This window comes from Lygodium microphyllum, chromosome 13 (assembly GCF_053477565.2).
Source record: "Lygodium microphyllum isolate KBCC chromosome 13, Lygodium_microphyllum_v1.1.10, whole genome shotgun sequence".
NCBI lineage: Eukaryota > Viridiplantae > Streptophyta > Polypodiopsida > Schizaeales > Lygodiaceae > Lygodium > Lygodium microphyllum.
In genome coordinates this window covers 96,713,227-96,735,272 of record NC_141147.1, presented here as the reverse complement: position 1 = coordinate 96,735,272, position 22,046 = coordinate 96,713,227, and the positions used below count along the sequence as shown (strand labels likewise).

The 22,046-nt window shown below is 39.1% G+C and overlaps 1 protein-coding gene across 1 annotated transcript; it reads right to left on the bottom strand.

Moving 5' to 3' along the window:
• Nucleotides 1–20,520: 20,520 nt before the first annotated feature.
• Nucleotides 20,521–21,413, bottom strand: LOC148026938 (histone H2B.11-like). Its single transcript, XM_087691484.1, has one exon. The coding sequence runs from the start codon at nt 21,396–21,398 to the stop codon at nt 20,829–20,831; it is 570 nt and encodes a 189-aa protein (XP_087547610.1). The 5' UTR covers nt 21,399–21,413; the 3' UTR covers nt 20,521–20,828.
• Between the last annotated feature and the right edge of the window lie 633 nt (nt 21,414–22,046).

Genomic DNA, 22,046 nt, shown 5'->3' with positions numbered 1-22,046 from the left:
TTCAGTTAGCAGGTATAGGCTAGTTGCAAAAGGCTATGCTCGAACATATGGCATAGATTATGAAGAGACATTTAGTCCAGTTGCTAGGATGGCAACTGTCAAGTGTGTGATTGCCTTGGTAGCAACCAAAGGTTAAAGCTTGCAACAAATGGATGTTAAGAATGCATTCTTGCATGGTGAATTGCAAGAAGAAGCGTATGTGGAACAGCCAGTAGATTATGAGGATTTAGCGCATCCCACATATGTGTGCAAGTTAAAGAAGGTGCTCTATGGACTGAAGCAAGCACCTAGAGCATGGTTTGACAAGATTGGAGAGTATCTTATCAATATTGGATTTTGTATTTTTGATGTTGATCACTCACTTTACGTGAGAAAGGGAGATGCAGGTTTGGTCATCATAGTCATGTATGTGGATAACTTGATTATTACAGGTGACAATGACAATGGGATTACTGAAGTTGACTTCTTGAAGAAGAAGTTTGAGATGAAGGATTTAGGTGAGCAGAGATACTTTCTTGGTATTGAGGTGATCAGATGTGATGATGATATATGGCTATCACAAAGGCAGTATGGCTTGGATATGTTATCCAAGTATGGTATGACAGCATGTAAGCCTCTTTCAGTACCATTGGAGCAAAATGTGAAGTTGAGTGCCGATGTTGGGGATGAGATAGAAAACTCTACTATGTTCAGGAGGATGGTAGGGAGTTTGATTTACATGACTATCATAAGGCCAAACTTGAGCTATGTTGTTGGCCTTGTCAATTAGTTTATGCAGATGCCTAGAAAGCCTCATGTGGATGCAGTTAGACATATATTGAGATATGTGAAGTCCACTTTACATTATGGACTTTTTTATGAGGCAGGTAAGGATGTATAGGTTTTTGGATACACAGATGGAGATTGGGCTAGTAGCATGTCAGACAGAAGATCTACTAGTGGATTCATGTTTTCCCTTAGTAGTGCAATAGTTACATGGAGCAACAAAAGGCAACCTACACTTGCTTTATCGAGTACGGAGACTAAGTATAGAGGTGTTGCTATGGTAGCATGTGAGGTGGTATGGCTGCAAAAGTTATTAGGTGATTTGGATGTGCAGCGAGATGATCCAGTTGTCATTGATTATGACAACATGAGCAACATACAATTAGCTAGGAATCCAGTGTTCCATGCGAGGACAAAATACATTGAGGTGTGCACTACCACTTTATGAGAGAGAATATACTTTCAGGAGAGATTGACCTTGTATATGTCAGCACACAGGATCACATAGTTGACACTTTCACAAAGGCACTGGGTGCAGAGAAGCTTCAAAAGTTTCGAAGCTTACTTGGAGTTGCAGAGATAGAGTTGAGCTTGAGGGGGAGTGTTGAGATGGCAAGCTCAACACGTGCGGACATTGATGATGGACTGTTGAGATATCGAGCTCCACTTGTGATATGCCAGGGTGACCGTTGTGCATTTATGTCACTAACTTGTCACTTGCAGATGCGGTTCGTACACCGCCCATGAGTCATAGCTAGATGACAGCTATCCTTATCTACTCTAGTTCGTGGCTCAGTTAGTATGCCACCTTAGTTAGTTGAGTTTGGTTTGAGACCCATATATAGGGTTCTTCTATTTCTATGTACTAGAGTTCTTTTTGGCTTACACAACTAAGAAGAGGAAAATTGTTTTCAACCTCCACCTGTGTGTGTATTCCCCCATTGTGCAAGAAAGAAAGTTACAAGCGAGACTCCTTCCTTCTCTCCCACAATCTTGGCATGGTATCAGAGCCTTGTTCGTGGTAAGGAGCTCAAGAAAGCAAGCCAAGCTCGCGGTGTTCTGGTAAGAGGAGCAGTGTTGCTTTCATTTTCTGTTTTGGGAGCAGATCTTTACAGGTAGCACAGCCGAAAATTGCAAGAGTGCATTGTCTCAGGTTGAGACGCCCTTCGCAGTGAAGCAAGAGGACAGTATACCTTGTTTTTTTTATTTGAGGCCATTTCGAGGCCTATTTTGGAGGCGGAAGTTTTCTGCACGCACTCAGGAAAAAGCCCTGTTTTATGATGTGCGACCACTGTTCTACAGGTCAGTGAAAAGTTACCACAGATACTGCATCGTATGCTCGTGTGCAGAGACATTGGGAGTTACAGAATCATCCTTGGTTCCTGTATATGCAAAATCATCACTAGGAAGTGACTGTGTGATCAAATACCACTTTCGCCAGTTTTGCAGATTTGCTCTTGTGAGGCTGAAGCTGTGTTCTTTGCAGTGACAGAATTTTTTGCAGTGTTCTGTAATGGCGTCTGATTCTCTTTCACAGATTGTCACTGAAAAGCTTGACAAGAACAACTTCCAAGCATGGAAGTTTAGAATGACGAATTTCCTTATGGGAAAAGGATATTGGGAATTTGTTGCAGGAAATGAAGAAGAACCAGTTCTTCCTCATGTTCCCAATCAACAGCAAATGCAGGCATTCAAAGCATGGCATGAGAGAGCCAGGAAAGTTATGTACTGGCTGTCTATCAGTATTTCAGACTCTATGATTGTGCATATTCAGGATGCAAGTAAGCCAAAGGAGGCATGGGATACTTTGTCAAAAATGTATAGCACAAATACGCAAGCCAGGAAAATGCAGCTCAAGCAAGAGTTGCATAATGTGCAAAGAGAAAATATGAGCATCAATGACTACCACATGAAGGTGAAGAAGATTGCAGATGCACTTGCTTCCATTGGGTCGCCAGTGGAAGATGATGATTTAGTTTCTGTGACCTTGAATCGTCTAGGAAAGGATTATGCACGGTTCCGAACATCCATTTCCGTCCGTGAAAGATTTCCTGATTTTGAGGAGTTGATTGCTCTTCTAATTTCTGAGGAGCAGAGAAATGGTGGTGCATCTTCTTCAGGAGGAACTTCAAAAGAAGCTGTCTTCTACTCAAATGCTGGAAGAGGTAGAGGCAGAGGTAGAGGAGGCCGATTTGGAGGCCGTGATAGAAATCAGAATATGCAGCAAACTCAAGAAAACTAGTCCTATGGAGGAGGACGTGGTAACTCTAGAGGCAGGGGGAGCCAAAGAGGTCGTGGTGGATAGCAAAGAGGCCAAAATGCAAACAGCAATGTTGAATGCTACTACTGTGGTAAAATGGGTCATATGGCTAAAGACTACTATAAAAAGCAGAACGATATCATGAATGGGAAATTGCAACAAGGGAATTATGCATCTTCTAGTAGACAGGGTGATGACAGAAATGAGTATTTGTTTATGGTGCAGCACATGAACAATTCTGTGACAAGTGCAGAAGAAAGCAACGATGTATGGTACGTTGACTCTGGTGCATCAGACCACATGACAGGTCATGCAGAATGGATGGAGGATGCAAGGAAAATGGAAAAACCAGGATTTGTGGAGACTGGTGATGATACAGCACATCCTATTGTGCAGATTGGAAAAATTCATTTGTCTATGCAGGATGGGAAAAAGAAATACCTGTCCGATGTATTTCATGTCCCGAATATCACCAAGAATATGATTTATGTTGGTCAAATGGTTGAGCAGGGCTTGCAGGTCAGATTTAATCCTCATGGATGCTTTGTTGAGGATATGAAAAATAAAGGTCGCTTGATAGCAAAAGGAAAGAAGAAGGGCAGAATGTTTACGTTGGATGCAGACATGCCTAAATTGAGTGCAGCAATGTTTGCACATGGGACCAGTGTAGTTGCAGATATTGATATCTGGCATAAACGCATTGGTCATGTTAATGTACAGCGACTTAAATCAATGCAGGCCCAAAATATTGTTGCAGGATTGCCTAAATTCAAGGTTGCAGAAATGCATAAGGTATGTGAAGCCTGCCAATTTGGAAAACAGGCAAGGAAACCATTTCCTAGACATGTTCAAGAGAGTGAGAAGCCATTGGAATTAATCCACTCTGATGTGTGGACTACTAAAGCTACATCTCTTGGAGGCTGTCATTATTTTGTCACTTTTATTGATGACTATAGCAGAAAATTTTGGGTGTATTTTATGAAAAAGAAAAGTGAAGTTTTTGGGCATTTCAAAACTCTTAAAGCTATGGTTGAAAAAGAAACAGGCCTGCAAATAAAATGCCTAAGGTCAGATGGAGGGGAAGAGTACCTCTCAAATGAGTTTGCAAGGTTCTTGCAAGAGCATGGCATAAAGCAGCAATATTCATACAGTCATACCCCACAACAAAATGGAATTGCAGAAAGGAAAAACAGGCATATTGGAGAGGTATCTCGTGCCATGCTCAATGAAAAAGACCTGCCAGATTTTTATTGGGCTGAGGCAGTTGCTACAGCAGTCTACATAATGAACAGGACTCCCACTGCAGCAATACATAGGATGACTCCAGAGGAGAGGTATACTGGTAGGAAACCAGATATTTCTCATTTAAAAATTTTTGGTTGCATTGCCTATGTACATGTGCCAGATGAGTTGAGATCCAAGTTGGATCCAAAAGCTGAGATGTGCATCTTTATTGGTTACTCTCTGCAGCAAAAAGGGTATAGATGCTATAACCATTCTACTCGTAAGTTTACAGTGAGCAAAGATGTTTTTGATGAGATGAGTAGCTGGTATAAACCAATAAATGTGATTGATGATGTAGATGCACAAAATGGTAATGCTGCACAGAATTCACAGCAGTAGTCACAAAATATTAGTGGACCTGGAGCGTCCTCTAGCAGTGGTTCACATTCTTCGCCATGGACAGGCAGATTGAGATCAGGAGAATCTTCTCAAAGCAATGCAAATAGTGGTATACAGGTATCACGAAAAGGAAAAGAGAAGGTTGATCAGCCCATGTTTGATGTGAATGCAGGTCACTCTTATGTGGATGCTGAATTCAGTAGCTCAAAACAGAGCATTGATGATGAGTTGGGTATTCCTTCTATTGTTACACCTGGAGTAAGGAAGACCAGGGATGTTTTGAGAGTACCTGGGAGTGAACCTACTTTGCGCAGGTCTACGAGAGCTAGGTATCCTGTGGATAGACTGAAATGTGATGGATTTACAGCCATTCACTATGCATATATGGTCAAAGTGATACAGGAACCAGAACCCACTTCTTTTGAGCAAGCCATGGGAAAAGAAAAATGGGAGAAAGCCATGGATGAAGAAATGGATGCCTTGGAAGCAAATGCTACATGGGAATTGGTACCTTTGCCTAAAGGTAAGAATGCAATTGGCTGTAAGTGGGTTTATAAGGTGAAGCACAATGCAGATGGTTCTGTGAACAGATACAAGGCAAGATTAGTAGTCAAGGGGTATGCACAAACATATGGCATTGACTATGAAGAAACATTCAGTCCGGTTGCAAGGATGGCAACTGTAAGAGCAGTCATTGCTATGGCTGCATCAAAGGGATGGTCTTTACATCAGATGGATGTAAAGAATGTCTTCTTGCATGGTGATTTGCAAGAAGAGGTCTATATGGAGCAGCCACCAGGTTATGTGCATGTTGTTCATCCTGAGTTTGTTTGCAGGTTGAAGAAAGCTTTGTATGGCTTGAAGCAAGCACCTAGAGCATGGTCTGACAAGATAGGATAGTATCTTGTCACTATTGGCTTTCAGATTTCCAAGGCAGATTTCTCACTTTATGTGAGAAAAACAGAGAGATGTATTATGCTACTTGTCATTTATGTTGATGATTTGATTATGACAGGTGACAGTGATGAAGATATCCTTCATGTGAAAATGCTATTGAAGCAAAAGTTTGAGATGAAGGATTTGGGAGAGCTGCGTTATTTCTTGGGCATTGAGGTGATTAGATCACCAAGTGGGATACAGCTCTTGCAGAGGCAGTATGGATTGGACATGCTGTCCAAATATGGGATGACAAGCTGTAAGCCTATTTCAGTTCCTTTGGAGCAGAATGTGAAGCTGAGCGCAGATGCAGGTGAGCTTCTGGAAGACCCTACTATGTACAGTCGCATAGTAGGAAGCTTGATTTATATGACTATTACCAGGCCAGATTTGAGCTATGTTGTTGGATTGGTAAGTCAGTTTATGCAGGCTCCAAGGAAACTGCATTTGGATGCGGCTAGACGCATACTCAGGTATGTGAAGTCCACATTGCAGTATGGACTATTTTATGAGACTGGGGTTCAGATACAGTTGCATGGATACATTGATGCTGATTGGGCTGGTAGCATTTCTGATAGACGATCTACCAGTGGGTATGTGTTCTATTTTTGGAGTGCTGCAGTCACTTGGAGCAGCAAGAAACAGCCTACAGTTGCCTTGTCCAGCACAGAGGCTGAGTACAGGGGTGCAGCAATGGCTGCATGTGAGGTAGCTTGGTTGCATAAGCTACTTGATGATATGCATCAGCCTACAGATGGGCCAGTTGTCATTTATTGTGACAACATGAGTAGTATACACTTGGCAAATAACCCAGTCTATCATGCTAGAACAAAGCATATTGAGGTGCATTATCACTATGTCGAGAGGGTTTTACTAGGTCTTATTGATCTAGTTTATGTCAGTACAGAGAATCAAGTAGCTGACATATTTACGAAGGCATTGGGCGCAGAGAAGTTGCGCAAGTTCAGAGACCTGCTTGGTGTGCAGGAATTGGGATTGAGCTCAAGGGGGAGTGTTGAGATATCGAGCTCCACTCGTGATATGCCAGGGTGACCGTTGTGCATTTATGTCACTGACTTGTCAGTTTTGCAGATGCGGTTGGTACACCGCACATGAATAATAGCTAGATGACAGCTATCCTTATCTACTCTAGTTCGTGGCTCAGTTAGTATGCCACCTTAGTTAGTTGAGTTTGGTTTGAGACCCATATATAGGGTTCTTCTATTTCTATGTACTAGAGTTCTTTTTGGCTTACACAACTAAGAAGAGGAAAATTGATTTCAGCCTCCACATGTGTGTGTATTCCCCCATTGTGCAAGCAAGAAAGCTACAAGTGAGACTCCTTCCTTCTCTCCCACAATCTTGACATGGACCGCCTGGCTAGATGGGTCCGCACGTCTACACTTAGCACGTTGGTGGTCATTATGATACTCACATGGCCACTGACTTATCACTTATTATATTAGGTTTATTACACCTACCTACAACTAGCAAAGATATAGCGCTAGTTTATTAGTGTAGTCTGTTATGCACTATTTGGCTTAGTAGGCCATTTTCCTTTATGTTGTATCTTATCTATACTTTGTGTACATTGTATAGTGTGTGGAAGAAGAAGAAGAAATCAACAAGAAAACGTTTTGGCCTCCATCTCTCTTATTGTGTTCTTGAGTGAGCTTTCTCTTGTGTATACAGTGTGTGTTTGGCGCAACAACTCAAGCAAGTCCTCCCACCACACAATTCTTGACATACGGAATCAAGAAAGATGATCAACCATGTAATGCTATTTTCCCTTTCACACAACCATTGAGAAGTCAAACTCAAGAAGAAGCAACAACCATCTAGCTATATGCATGGTAGCATAGGGTTGCTAGTAAATAGTGTCAAAAAAATTTCACCGCAAACATCATAGCTAAACCTTCCCTCTCAGTGGTGGAATACTCAATTTTGAAGTTTCATCATACACATGGAAGGTTATAGCTCCCACAATAAATTTTGAAGCATCATTGTGCACGTGGAAGGTTATGCTCTAGTCTAGGGCTCATAGGATTGATGTGGTAATCAAAGCCTTTTTTAGTTCTTCATAAGCATGTTGGCAATACTCAATCCACTCTAATACAACCAATTGTTTATAAAATGCCCGCACAATGAGTGCTTAGTTCAACACGAACTATCAATATTATCTAGTGTAATTGAAGAAGCGTTGAACTCCCTTGTAGTTTATAAATGGTGGAAAATCGACAATGACTCAAACTTTGGAAAAGTCTGTAGCAATGCCATTCTTTGAAACCACATGCCTTAATATGTATCTATGTTTTACCCAAAACTAGAACTTTAAGGGGTTCAAGAAGAAACCATAGTGCCTACAACATTCAAAGGCCACTCGAAGTTTTTTTAGATGTTCAACCTAGTTGGTATGAATGGAAAGATTGTCTACAAATACTTCCAATCATTTGCAAAGCATGTATTTGAATATTTTACACATCAACCAATTGGAAAGTGACTGAGGCATGTGTTAGTTCAAATGGCATCGCTATATATGCAAGTATGCCCCATTCAATGGCTAATGTTGCTTTATAATTGTCATCCAAATTGACTTGCATCTAATAATAGCCTAAGAATCTGTCCAAGAAGCTATAAGCTTCCTTTCCTGCAACTCTCTCTAACATGTGCTCAATGTATGGCAACAAGTAGTTGTCTCTCTTTGTTGCTGCATTTACTTTCTTTTAATTCACACACACTTGAATTTTTTCATTTTTCTTATGTACTATCATGATTGGCAATACCTAGTCCATGTGCTCAATTTCATGGATGAATCATGCATTCAATAGTTTGGTAATTTATTCTTTAACTGCATTTGCATATTTGAGATTCATAACATATGGTCGCTCTTTGACTAGGACCACATCTGGTGTTATGGGATTGTTATGAGTGACAATGATAGGGTCCAATCTCTTGAGCTCCTAAAGTGACCAAGCAAACATATCCTTGAACTCTTGTGAGGGTGTTATAAGGGTAGTCTCCTCATCCTTAGTGAGGTCATCATCAATGAACACTAGTCAAGTTTTTTCACCTCACATAGGTCATCGGTTATTCTACTCGTTGACTGAATTGTCTAGCATTCACTTGGTTAGGAGTTTGATTGGAGTGAGGTTTGCTTTGAGTGCTCATTTTGTGTCAACATTAACTCCGGTCCCCGTGCACCTAGGAATGCCAACATGCCTTGCGTTCGGTTTAGTATGGCCTCTTTTCTTTTCCTATCAACTCATTGGACTTGCATGAATCTCGTGACCTATTGCAACACGTCCTTCCCTAGCCTTATTTCCTCATCTATCATCTCAGTGATGATCTCATTTGCTGGTCTACTTGCATTTAGTACCCACACCTTTTGCTCATACTATGCTAGGAGCTGTTAGATTGCACCTGGAAACTCTAGAGGATCAATCCCTTGGTTCGCTAGTGTTTAATCCTGATGTTGACATGGTCACTTTTTGTTCTTGTGAAACTAAGGTTCTGATTATGCTAATGAGGTTTGGTAGAGTAGTTGTTTCTCCTATAAGAGACACTTTATCTAAGTGCATGTTGTACTAGGGCTCACTTGACTTTTGTACTTCACGAGTCTATTTTTGTTGTGGTTTTGCCCTTGTCTTATGATTGTTGTGGTTCAACTTCCTATGGTTTCTAGGTTTTTTTTTCTTGTTTGGTTTTTTGTGATTGGTTGATCCCCCCCCCCCCCCCCTTTGGCTTTTTAAATGACTTAACATATATACGTACTTCTTACAATAGCAAGCAATCCCTTTCTAACCAAATGTAATCAACCGTGAATGGTACACAAATAGGATTTCAATTCTTTCTCAAGGAAAGTGAATGAATGAAATTGGATGTTTCATGTCATCAGAGATGCTCAATTAAAACTTTCAATTAATTTTTGTGCAATTGCATTTTCATTCAAAACTTAGCCCAATCACTAAAGCTCAAGGTGTAAAGTAGCACTCAAAATTTGATATTAGCTTCCACAATATCAAGGCGCTTGAGCTTATTACATGTCTAGGGATTGCAAACCCCTTTGATTTGAAAGTTAGTTTCACACATTTGTGAATTGGCTCTATAATAATTTTATTTCCTTCCCTCTCAATTCAAGTCTTCATGATTTCTAAAATGGTGATACAATGTGTTTGGTCAAGTTTCTCAGACAGTGATTCAATGTGTTTAATCAAGTGTAATCTCAAGATTTTCCAAGTAGAATCTGATCTATTTCCTTGGCTTAAGGTTATTGGTTCCAACCTAGATTCCAAGGCCCTTAGTTGCTCTAAAAATTCCAACCGAGAATAGCTTCCTTGGGTGTCTGACAACTGTCAACTAGGATGTCACAATCTGGTTGAGTGTCTACTCTAGTCGCAAGTCAAGTGCATGTAACTGTGTGTATGCAAGTGTTGTCTTGAAATATACAGGAATTGTCTCTAGTGCATGTGCAAGACAAATTGCTCTAAGTCCTACCAAGTTTCCATAAGGCACTCAATCCTTATGCATCAAGTGGCAAGTGTCCGGTCATGCATTAAGATTGTACCCTAAGTCCACTTGTGCAATTTCAAGTGACTGTGTGACCAAGGGTTTTTGAATGCCTAGGGTTGTGTGAGCCTTAGCCTTGCAAGTGCCACATGCCCTAGTGGTCAATTGCAATGGTGGTTGGGCATACGAGGAGCCTAAGTCTGGATATAACTCTATGTGCAAGTGGTTTCAATTGGTTCCATGTTCTAAGGTGCAACCCTAATGCTTTTAGTGGCTAAGAAGTGCTTAGATGATTGAGCGGCTATCCCACTAGTTATTACACAATTGAGTATGGGTAATGGTGTGTGCATTAGTGTGTATCCAAAGAATTATGCAACCTGATTACTTTGTGAAACAATTGTGTGGATACTTACGTACCTCTCAAGAATTGTTATGTCCCCCTTGTCAATGATGCACTTGAAGGGATGGCTTAGAAACCTATTGTAATTTAAGCTCATGTGCTCTTTGATGCCCTCGACTCCTAAATCCTTAGTGCATGTTGCCTAGGCAATGCAAATTTAAGGTCTAAGCTCTTGTGGACTTAATGGCACACACATGTGCTAGGGTCAAGGGTTGTATACCTAGGTACTTGCAAACCCTGAAATGTGCTTAGCCTTGGTGTGTAGGAGTTAGTACCCAAGTTCTTGAATCTCACATTGGCTCACCTAGGTCTGGTAGTGACTTCTCATGCTAGAGGATTATGATCAGAGTGCTCTTATGTGTGTGCACTAGGCCTTAGTGGGTGTGCCTATGACTATGATTTTAAGGGTTATGCAAGATGTGCTTATGTGAAAGGTCTTTAGTGAGACCATTGTTGGTAGTCCTATCCTGCGAATGAGCTTGTGCACCTAGTGTAGCTATTTATCCTAGGAGATGTGCTTGATATCTATTCCATGTGTGAGTGAATGAGTATGAGATCTAGTATGCATTGGCTCGGATGTTAAGCACAAATAGCCCATTAAGTGGACTTTAAGCCCTTTAGACGATGCCCCCTTATTAAAATCTTTTATGCTTAAGGCCTATGGCTCGAGTGGACATCTTGTGCTAAGCCTCATGGTTCTTGGGTGGATGGATGACGCCTTACCTGGCTCGGATGTTGAGTCTTAAAGTCATAAAACATTGCCTCAAATGTAAAGGCTCTCTGATGCTAAGGCTTAGATGTTTAAGGTTTAAGCCTTATGGCTACATGGGTTGGACAGACATCATAGGCTAAGTTCTTTGAGGCTAAGGCTTGGTCATTAAGGTCTAAGCCTTCAAACATTAAGGCTTAAAGCCTTATGGTCAACTCAAGCAACACTTCAAATGCTAGGGCTTAAAGCCTTATGGTCAACTTAAACGACACCTTTATGACTCACATGGATAGCTCTTTGTGGACATAAATGCTAAGGCATAAGCCCTAGTATGGATTTCAGATGACTCAAACGCTAAGGCTTTAAGGCACCTTATGACAATCATACACCTTACCTTGGATGTAAAACACAAAGGCTCAAAGCCTTATGACAATCAAGGATATAAACATAAAGCACAAAGGCTCAATGCCTTATTATAGCTCTTTGTTAAGGTTAAAAGCTTTATGGCTTGACAAGTTCAATTTGGACAGCATCTTTACAACTCAAACAAACCTCTTTGTGGTGGTTAAAGGCTTAGGTCTAAGGCACCTTATGACAACTCTTGAACGGGCATCAATGCTAAGGCTCAAGGTCTTTTGGTAAAATGTTAATTCGAGTAGCCCATTAAATGCTAAAGCTTTAAGGTGCCTTATGTTCAACTCAGACAAGCATCAATGTTTAGGCTTAAGGCTTTTCGCACTTAAAAAACTATTTCTCCAAATGACTTTTCCTTCTCATTTGGACGTTGAGTGTAAACCATGAAATTTTAAGCTTAAAGCCTCATTATGGATCTTGGATGACACTCTAAGCGCTAAGGCTTAAAGCCTTATTACAAATGCTAAGGCCTTAAAACCTTAACAATAAGGATTGCTAAGGCTAAAATCCTTATTATGACAATCAAACGTTATGGTCATTATTATCGTTAAGCTCTAAAGCCTTATGGCTAAGCCTTAGATACCGAGGCTTGAACCTTATGGCTCTTGTTTGAAGCCATGCTCATCCGTACACACTTCTACAATCTGTTCTCAGCATGTCTCTGCATCCAAGTCTCTCTCTCTCTCGTCCAAGTGGATAAATAGGCTTACAAGTCTTTAAAAAAAATTTGAAGGCAAGATCAAGTACAAAGAGAAGAAAAAAATGCGTGCACAACTTACATCAATGATGTAAACAAGTTAACAACATCATCCAAAGGTCATGGTAGTCATTCCTACAAGTTCGAGCAAGGTGGAGTAGACCTAGCAAGCTCACAATTTCTTTTATCATATTTGCTCTCCTCTCCTTAATGCAAGATTCCAACTGATGCCTTCTCTCTTGCCCCCCTTGCTCTTATAGTTCTCACACAACACAAGCCTTTTACCCCAAAAGCAAACATGAACACCAAAGCACAAAGTAAACTCTAAAATCTAACACTAGAACTAATAAAAAGGCCAAAAAGAATGAAAAAACAATAACCCTACATTTGGCCATCTCACAAACTCTCTCAGCCCCTTACTTGCAACTCTGTGGGGTATACACAAACTAAAATTTCTTTACTTTTTTATTTTTTTCCTTAACTTTAGAACCTTAATACCTAAACTCTATGTTCACATGCAATCTTAGACCTATCTACACTTTGCAACCAATCATCTATGCAACAAAGATTAAATATCCAACACACAAACATAAACTAATTGCCTCTCCATTTGCTGCCCTACACTAATCTATGCCACATTTTGGAATGTGAGCTCCTATTCCGTAACTTGCCCTAGAGCACTCACACCTAGTTGCTCAAATCTGTTGGTTCTGGCAACAAAACCAAAATGTCGTCACTCTCACAAACAACACCACTACATCTACAATTTGCTTATTTATTCAAGTATTTCAAGCAACCAAGCTATGGTGACCTCTCTATGAAGTATCCATCAATCTCAATCCACGGCACACCTTTTTGTTGTCCATCAGTAGGTTTTTCAAAATGATGCCACCCAGTGTTCCCTTAAAGTATTAGGGGGTTTGTCACTTAGGCCCAACTGAGTCTACCTCACAACGAAAGAGTTCCGGTCACGAACCCACTAGGATCGATCTGAATTTTTGGGTTCCTAAAATCAAATGGGTCTCCTAGCAACCAGCTAACGTCAGTAATTTCGAGTTCCCACTTCTATAAGAGTACTCGATTTGAAGTGGACTTGCCATTGCACTTGGTTCAAAGAGAATGGGAGACGAAGGGGAGTGTAGTATGTTAACCCTCCTACCCATAAGGCAAAATCCCATTCGGCCCCCTAAAACGATGCAAGTCGGTTTTACCTAACGACTAGTTGGTTAATTTATTGTCTTCACATTTCTATTACTGATTTAGAAAAGCTCCCAGCTAACTGGGACCACCCTACCGTTGGACGGACCCATCAAGGGTTACGCCCACCCGCTTTCCTTTGATGAGGAAATCATCTTTAGTTTTTTAATTATCTATAGCACATTTATTGGGACATATACAACCAGCTTCCTTAATTAGTCCATTAAATCAGAGGTTTCTTCACGTAATTTATCTCACAAACACACATACAATTCAAATGATCCTTGAGCAAAACAAATTTCTTTATTATATTGAAAGCTTATTGCAATTTCCATCTTTCCCACCTGCAAAAGATACATAGAGATCCACAAGGGTATTCTGTCCACCAAGACTTCACCCTTGTAACCAGTATTTAGGGTTTCATGATCCCATCTTAGGTCACGAAGGGGCTCGTCAAATTCTAGGAACAATGCGGAATTTACAGCCAAAGTCCCCCTCCCCCCTGGCACCCACATTTCCTACTGCCTAAGACTATCCCTACGGATAGAGACCTTTCACTATGGAGCCGATTTAAGCCTCTCAAAGCAATAACCATGATCCCCTTAGAGTAGGGTCTCGCAACTAGCTTGGGGGTAGCCTAGCGCAATCCTTCCTTTTATCTTGTTTATTAGTATTTTTCAATCAAAGATCTATATTCTAGCAAACACAAACAATCCTTTCAAATGATGCCATGACAATTGTACCATCGTGTAATTCACAACTTCTATAGCCAATGTAGACCTTATCCTAAAATAATCTTATATTCTAATGAGGATTCTCCTCCCCATAAAGAAGTGTTGAGTACATCTCTTACAACATGTTAAGCAAGGCATGAATTTTTCGTTTGGGCTATCTTACTCAACATAAGCAAAATTCCTTAAAGAAATATATTGTGCAAATAACTCAACGAGACGACTTACATATCCTTTAAATAGAGTTTCACTTTTCATAACAAGTGTTAGTCAACACTTAACCTTGTCATGTTTGACCATAACTAATGTGCATAAAGATATATGTGCAATAATCTCTGGCAATCATTTCCAACATGATTCTAAGATTTAGAATCTCGATTAATCTAGCCACAATTCATAGCAATTAATCATTTATGCTTGTATTAGTATGCTTTCTAGATTAAGTTATCAATTTGTGTAAGTGAAAAATATGACATCTAATATTTTATGTAAAATTTCACCATAAACTTTATTATTTTATGTGACGAAATAATAACCTACTAATGAATAAACTGGTTTGGCACGATGACATTGGGAATTTTATTTTTTCCCGCGCTCGCATTAGCCACACCCGATGTTCTATTGGTGGTGGCAACTCCAACAACCTCAAGCACTCCCGTATCTCTAGCAATACCCGTTCCTTAACCAATTGCGATGGTTCCCGTGGTCTTTCCAACTTTGAAGCCATCATCCACAAGCATGTTCGAGAGATAGAGAAGGCAGAATAAATTTGAGATGAACGAGTGTAAGAGAAGATGGCTTAGTCAAACCGAGACAAGGGGGATTGAGCTAACTCTCTCCCTTGCAACCTCTCGAGGTAACTCCTCTCTCTCTCTCCTTCTCACAACCTCTTGGAGGGGTATCCTTCTACCTCCCTCTCTCTACCTCTCTCTCGCAATCTCTCGAGGTCTCTTTGTACTTCTTAAACTGCTCCCCATACATCTAAATATAGTTGAATTAGAGAAGAAGGATTGTGGCTGAGAAGAAGAGCTCTTTGGGAAGGGATCTTTGCAAAATCAGTGATCTGATACTCAATTTACAAATCTGATGGTTCCGTTGACTCCGAAAGGGGGATTAAACCCCAAAACACTTGATTAGAACTCTTTCAAATCACTCCTTATTCGAAGCATTCTTTTCTACACATAAATTGTAATCACGACACGCGTGATTTTGCCAATCATTTTTTTGCATTAAATCTCCAAAATTGGCTTTAAAAACTTCTTGCTTTTTTTACATGACATCCTGTTCTAGAAATTTCCGTATCTTTTTTGAATATTTACAATAATATCTAAAATATGCATGGAAATAACCAACCAACTTTTAATTGTGTGGAAATATTACACTCATATAGCCAATGCACACTATCTAATCAAATATACTGAGCTTATTGGTTGATCCATTTGTTGTAGTCTAGTTGCACGAATTTGCCGATAATTCCATGATCCATGGGATGCACTCAAGTAAGCTTCATCTCCATGCTCCACTCGCCGTGCTTGTCCCATGAAGAGAAGAGAATGGAGGGGAGGGGAAGCTTCTCCATGCTACATTCCCTCACTCACTCTCCCTCTCTCAATCCCTCTCTCCCTCTCTCACACAACAAAATAGACCCAATAGCAAGAAGAGAGCCACAAGTTTGCATACTCCAAAAATGAGCTTATACTCTTATTTTTTGGCTTCCATACATATCCTCTTTTTTGGGCATCCCCCCACCCTTTGGTCCAATAATGGCCTTTTCTCAACACATATCTTGTATTCTTTCTAAGCCTACAAAGCACAAATCATTATACATATTATTGTGAACTATTTGATTTTACAATTTGCATAAGAGAGAACCTAGCGATTGTACAACTTGAATTGTTTTCCTTGTTCAATCCAATTTAAACTCTTGCTCCACTTGAGCTTCAAAAAACATTTAGTACACTTTTTCTTTATTCCATTGCCTCCATCCTAGAAGGGGTTAACATTGAGCCTAGGGGTTGTCTTTCATAACAATATTCATAAATAAGTAATAGGTGCAAAAAGGGTTGCATTTGTATAGGTTCGATAAGAAAGGAAAAGCAAGGGATCCTTTCATTTCTTATAAGTGGAAGATATGTATAAGCGATACAAGAATTCTTGTATAATAACAATCTTCTAGATGCTTACAATTAATAAGAACCTATTCTCTTGGCTAATCCAAACAAACATGCACCATAAGAATTTTTTATTTTTTTTTTATTTCTAAACCCATCAATTGAACTCACCATGGTCCCAATCTCTATGCTTTATTATAGTTGCTTTTTTTTTAATTATTTAAGTAAGTTAAGAAATCTCTAATACTCTAATAGGACGTGATATAGCTAATGCCATTTTGACCTTGATGTGTAAAAATTGACTTTTTGCCATATATATTGGAAATTACCAAGAGATGTAGCTAGACAATCTAGATTGTTTTCACATAACACTACAATCAAATCACATTGATGACTGTAAATCACCACTATAAGGCTAAATTCTCTTAATTAAAGTGATGAGGTTTTTGACTTTGATACCATGTTTTTCAATTTTCATTCCATACAATCAGTAAGCAAAGTTATCAATTCAAATGACAAAAGTATTTTCACATTAAGCTAAAAAACTCCATTTAAGGTCTTGACACCTCCTCCAACACTACCAAAAAGGACATATCATGGTAAGACTAACTATAATAAATCTTTCCAAAAGTTGTGCCTTTTGCCCAAGTAGGGCCATTCCTTGTCTTATGACCAATTAACTAAGCATCCAAAATGCAAGATGATTCACCATCACCTTGCCAATAGCCTTTTTGCTTATGATACTTCCTAAAAGCTAATAACTTTTTAAGAAATCATCAACCTTTAGTTTAGTGTACAAATAACCAATTTAAAGCTCTATTGTTAGAAAGCACTATTGCATGCATTCAATAACTAGCCAAGAATACATAATGGTCCTTTTTATTCTTCTCATTGAATTTCATGCATATGGAAGATAAATAAATGTGAAAAGGATTGAATGGATAACTAAAATGACATACTAGCACAATACCATCGTAGCGGTCTTATTTTGTGACCTTTGATAATTTCATAATATTTTGGATATGATTTGATAATTTCATAACCAAATTTTAGTTTATGAAAATCACAAAGTCTCCTTTCATGGAAATCATTTTAGTTTTTGATAATCTTGACATTTTTACACACGTAGCTAAAGGAGATTTTCTACTTATCTTTCTCATTCTATTAAATATAAAATTGTTTTTATTTCTCATTTTATAGAGTTAAAATCATTGTTATAAGCATTAAAATTCAACACAAACACATTCACATAGTCAATAGTTAGAAAATTAATGCCTAGTGATGCAATGATTAATCAAGACCTAGCAAGTGCCACATTGCCATTCTACAATGCTACAATCTATATGTTCCCTTGGTGCTCATCATTGCTAACAACAAGAACAATGGTTGTTAATATGCATGTAGTAACTTGAAATAAAGATTAAGATGTAGAAGCATATTCAATCACATAGTTCCGCTACCTAAAGTAAGATTACACATGTCAACCTAGTTTATTCTCATTTGCATTTTAGTAGGTTGGTTGAGTATCAAGAGTTCAAGAAAGGAATATATATTTTGTATAAGTGCAAGAAAAAAAAATACTCATGACAATAAATTCAATTTCAAGGCCAATAGCAATTAATAAGAGCCAATATTTGAGGCTTACATAAAGGCACTTACAATTGTAATATTAGCAAGAATTGCTTTAAAATTGGAAACATATTATCATTGTCCATACCCATGGAGCTTTAGGCCATACCCATATTGCTCTTGTGTTTCCAAAAGCAATGCTTTATTTCACTCATTATACCTTAAGCATGATCACAATCATGTCATTAACTAGCATAGGACAAATCAATCTAACTAAGATTATTACCTACTTGGTAGCTTAAATGGAAATGAACTTCATGGACTATTGGTATGTTTAGTCAAACATAATAGTTACCTCTAATCGCAAAAACATATTCAATTAATTTTTGTTCCAAGCATACTACTAATCAACCTTCTAACAATAAAATAGAGCACACCCTATTGTAAAAGCAACTTGATATAATATAGCAATGAAGTAAAAGGCTCATTTTAACACAAAAAAATATGTGTGGACTCATTTTGCTACAACATCAAGACTAACTTTCTTTTTTTTACCAAGGACAAAATGTATCGACTACTACTCTAGACATGACAACCTATAGGTGACAACAATCGAGCTAAACTACAAACCCTTGCAAATAAAATAATTATTTTGATTGCTAACCTACCTACAAGCAAGTAAATGGTCCAACTTTATTGTGTTAGTATTTCAAAGGCTATGTTTTCTTAAACGAGTGAATATTTCAAAGGCTCTATTTTTTTAAACCAATCATCACGCATTTACCTAAATCTAAAAGGACATGTTCCAAAGTTGCAAACACTATCAACCTTCACTCACTTTTGCAAAAAGGGCAAATGGCTAAAAATCAAATGCCCACATTACCTACCAACCTTTTATGTACAAGAAAAATAAAAACACCAAGACACTTAATGGAAGAAAAGGAACCCATATATCCATATTAACCCCTATAGATATTACTCCATACACCTATACACTAGTTTTTTATTTGCCATCACAAGGCATACAATTGGAAACCAAAAGCCCATATAATGCCCTACCTTTCACTAAGAAGCTATGTTGACGAAAAACACTAGGACATTCACTATTAAGCAAAAGTGTCCATTATTCATATAATCTTTGCAAACATTTCTCCTTACCCCATGCTCTAATTTTCCTTGTGAGCAATGTTTTAAAACACTAGATCTCATTCACTTCACAAAGGGCACCCATAGTACCTACCCAATTTTCATTGAAAGGCTATGTAGACAAAACATTTAATAAAAGAAAAGGCACCCAAATATCAATACAATATTTGCATATGTTTTTCCATGATCACATTGGCCTAACATAAGACATATGATTGGAAATCAAGTGTCCATAATACCTACCCAATTTTTCATTAAAAGGCTATGTAGACAAAAAGCATTCAATAGAAGAAACGGCACCCAAATATCCATATAATCTTTGCATATGTTTTTCCATCTCTCTTGTGCACTACTTAATATAATATTAGTAAGAATACCCACATTTCTATTTGTAAACATCATAATAATGACAATGTTTATAAGAATCGTTTACTCTTATCATAAGGACTCACAATTTACTAAACCCAAACATATGGTTACAAACACCTAAAGCTTACACCAAAAAATAATATGTTTAATTTTAAATACATATGGTTTTTTTATTACAATACACTTAAGAAAACTACTTATAAATTATTTTTAATATACATAGGAAAAATACATATTAATTTTTTTAGGCCTAGAGATTAATGATGCATATTGATTTTACCCCAACGATTTCCATAAATGCCTCTACAATGGTAACAAATAATAAAGTAAAGATAGCCGATCAAAAGATACACCACCATATATATGGACAATTTTTTTTTTTTAACACAGCAGAAATAGGAAAGGGGGCAACAAATCCTCCATCCCACTAAAATACTATTACAAAATGAATGCATAGGCAGCAAGGTTTCATTACATATTACAAGCCCCTACTAAACCCACCATGCTAGCTCTTTTCCTAGCCATGCCAGTAGGGCTAAAATTAGTCATTTCTCAATCATCAAAAACGCAATTCTTTTTCCAAACATAGCAATAGGAAGCAAAGGCTTTTGATACCCCCTCTTTTTTTTTCCCCACTATAGTCAGCACCACAAGCCCTTACAAGGCATCTTGTCTGCCCTCCCACCCCTTGCCATGTCAAGGGCACATCCACGGTTGTGTATATCTGCCACTAATCATCTAGCCTTTACTCATCAGGTGAAGCCACCCATCTAATTTGGTCATCCACATAGCTCATAAGACCCCCTCCACAGCAGTAACATTGCAGAAGCAAAGACTTGAACTGTGACTGAAAATGATGCAACTGGCATTCAGCGTTTCATTGTGCCTTTTAAGTCCCAAACAACCCAATTAAACAAGTCTTAGAAACAATCCAGATGATGAGGAACTCCAGCACCACTAATCCAACTATTACCAGCAACCTTGTTGTAAGCATAGAAATTTTTCCCAGATTCAATAATACAGATTTTTCGAGATCATTGAACGCTACAATGCATAGAAATTTTTTTCCCAGATTCAATAATAGAAATTTGAAACGTAGCCTTCATGCATGTTTTATTATGGCATACAAGCGCAATAATCTGAAAAATCTGTATTATGGCAACAAGTGCATGTATCAGCCATAGCCTCCCATCGCCTTGATCAAAGCTCGATCCACATGTTACTTGGGAAACACGAATAACAAGAAAGCATGCAACAAAAGAGCCATTAGACATACACACACACACACGTTAGTTATCTCATTGAGAGGTGGTGTTCAGAGACACCATGCTTACTGTATAAACTAAATTGAACGCTATGGAGGGGAGATTAGGGTTAGGGCCACAGGAGGTGGTTCTAGGCACTGGTGAACTTGGTAACGGCTTTAGTGCCCTCAGAGACGGCATGTTTGGCAAGCTCGCCGGGTAGCAAGAGGCGGACAGCAGTCTGGATCTCCCGGGAGGTGATAGTGGGCTTCTTGTTGTAGCGGGCGAGGCGGGAGGCCTCCTGGGCAAGCTTCTCGAAGATGTCGTTGATGAAGGAGTTCATGATGCCCATGGCTTTGGAAGAGATGCCGGTATCAGGGTGGACCTGCTTGAGGACCTTGAAGATGTAGATCTTGTAGCTCTCCACGGCCCTCTTCTTGCTCCCCTTCTTTCTGCCCTTTTTTCCCTCCGCATCGCCACCACCTTCCTTGGCAGGCTTCTTCTCGGCCTTGGGCTTCATGGGCTTCTTCCCCGCCGACTTGGTGGTCTTCAGGGCCTTTTGTTCGGCCTCGGCCGCGGGTGCAGGAGTCTCCTTTGCCTTTGGCGCCATAGCTGCGTGCGTACAGCAATCCGATGCACAGAGAGAGAGAGAGAGAGAGAGAGAGAGCTCAAAGATACGACTACCTGGCGTTGTTTCTAGACAAGTCAGAGAAGGGGGCATGCCGACTTGGAAGCCGCTCGTTTCTATTTTTGAACCTGCTGACCGCCAATCGTATTGCCCCAGCCAGATCCTCCATCCTGACCGTCCATACCTCGTACCATCCGACGGCTCCAGGCTGCTTCCCGCATTAATCCGAATTCACCTTAATTTTCAAAATTTGCCTTGCACTCTCCACCCACATTCAGCAAAAAGAAAAAGTTGAGAGGAAGTAACTCCTTTTGTTCTATCGTTTAGAAGGAAACTGCCTTCATTGAGCCAGCCACCACTTTATACATAACATTAAAATTTTGTAACTATCTTTCTCATATACATAACATTAAATTTTGTAACTGTATTTTGAGAAATATGAATGTGACTTATTTCTTTCTTTCAAATATTCAAAGAAGGATTTTCCCCATGGCTAACAAGTTCCGGGTTGAATGTGAACACCCTACTTTCCTCCCTTACAGCAATGAATTCGACACTACACGAGTTGATACTTGATGGAGTTTTAAAGCTCACTCCTCACAACACCGTGCGTGTTGAAACTTGTACTCCAACTAGTCCAAGAACCACAGAGTACCATCAAAAAATAAGGGTACTCTGTTAACTATCTCCTATTAATGCTATGTGGCATGCTCCCATTTGCTCCTTTTCAAGTTCTCTCTC

Excerpts from the sequence above, each read along its gene's own strand:
- LOC148026938 (XM_087691484.1), bottom strand. The coding sequence starts at position 21,398 with ATGCCCCCTTCTCTGACTTGTCTAGAAACAACGCCAGGTAGTCGTATC.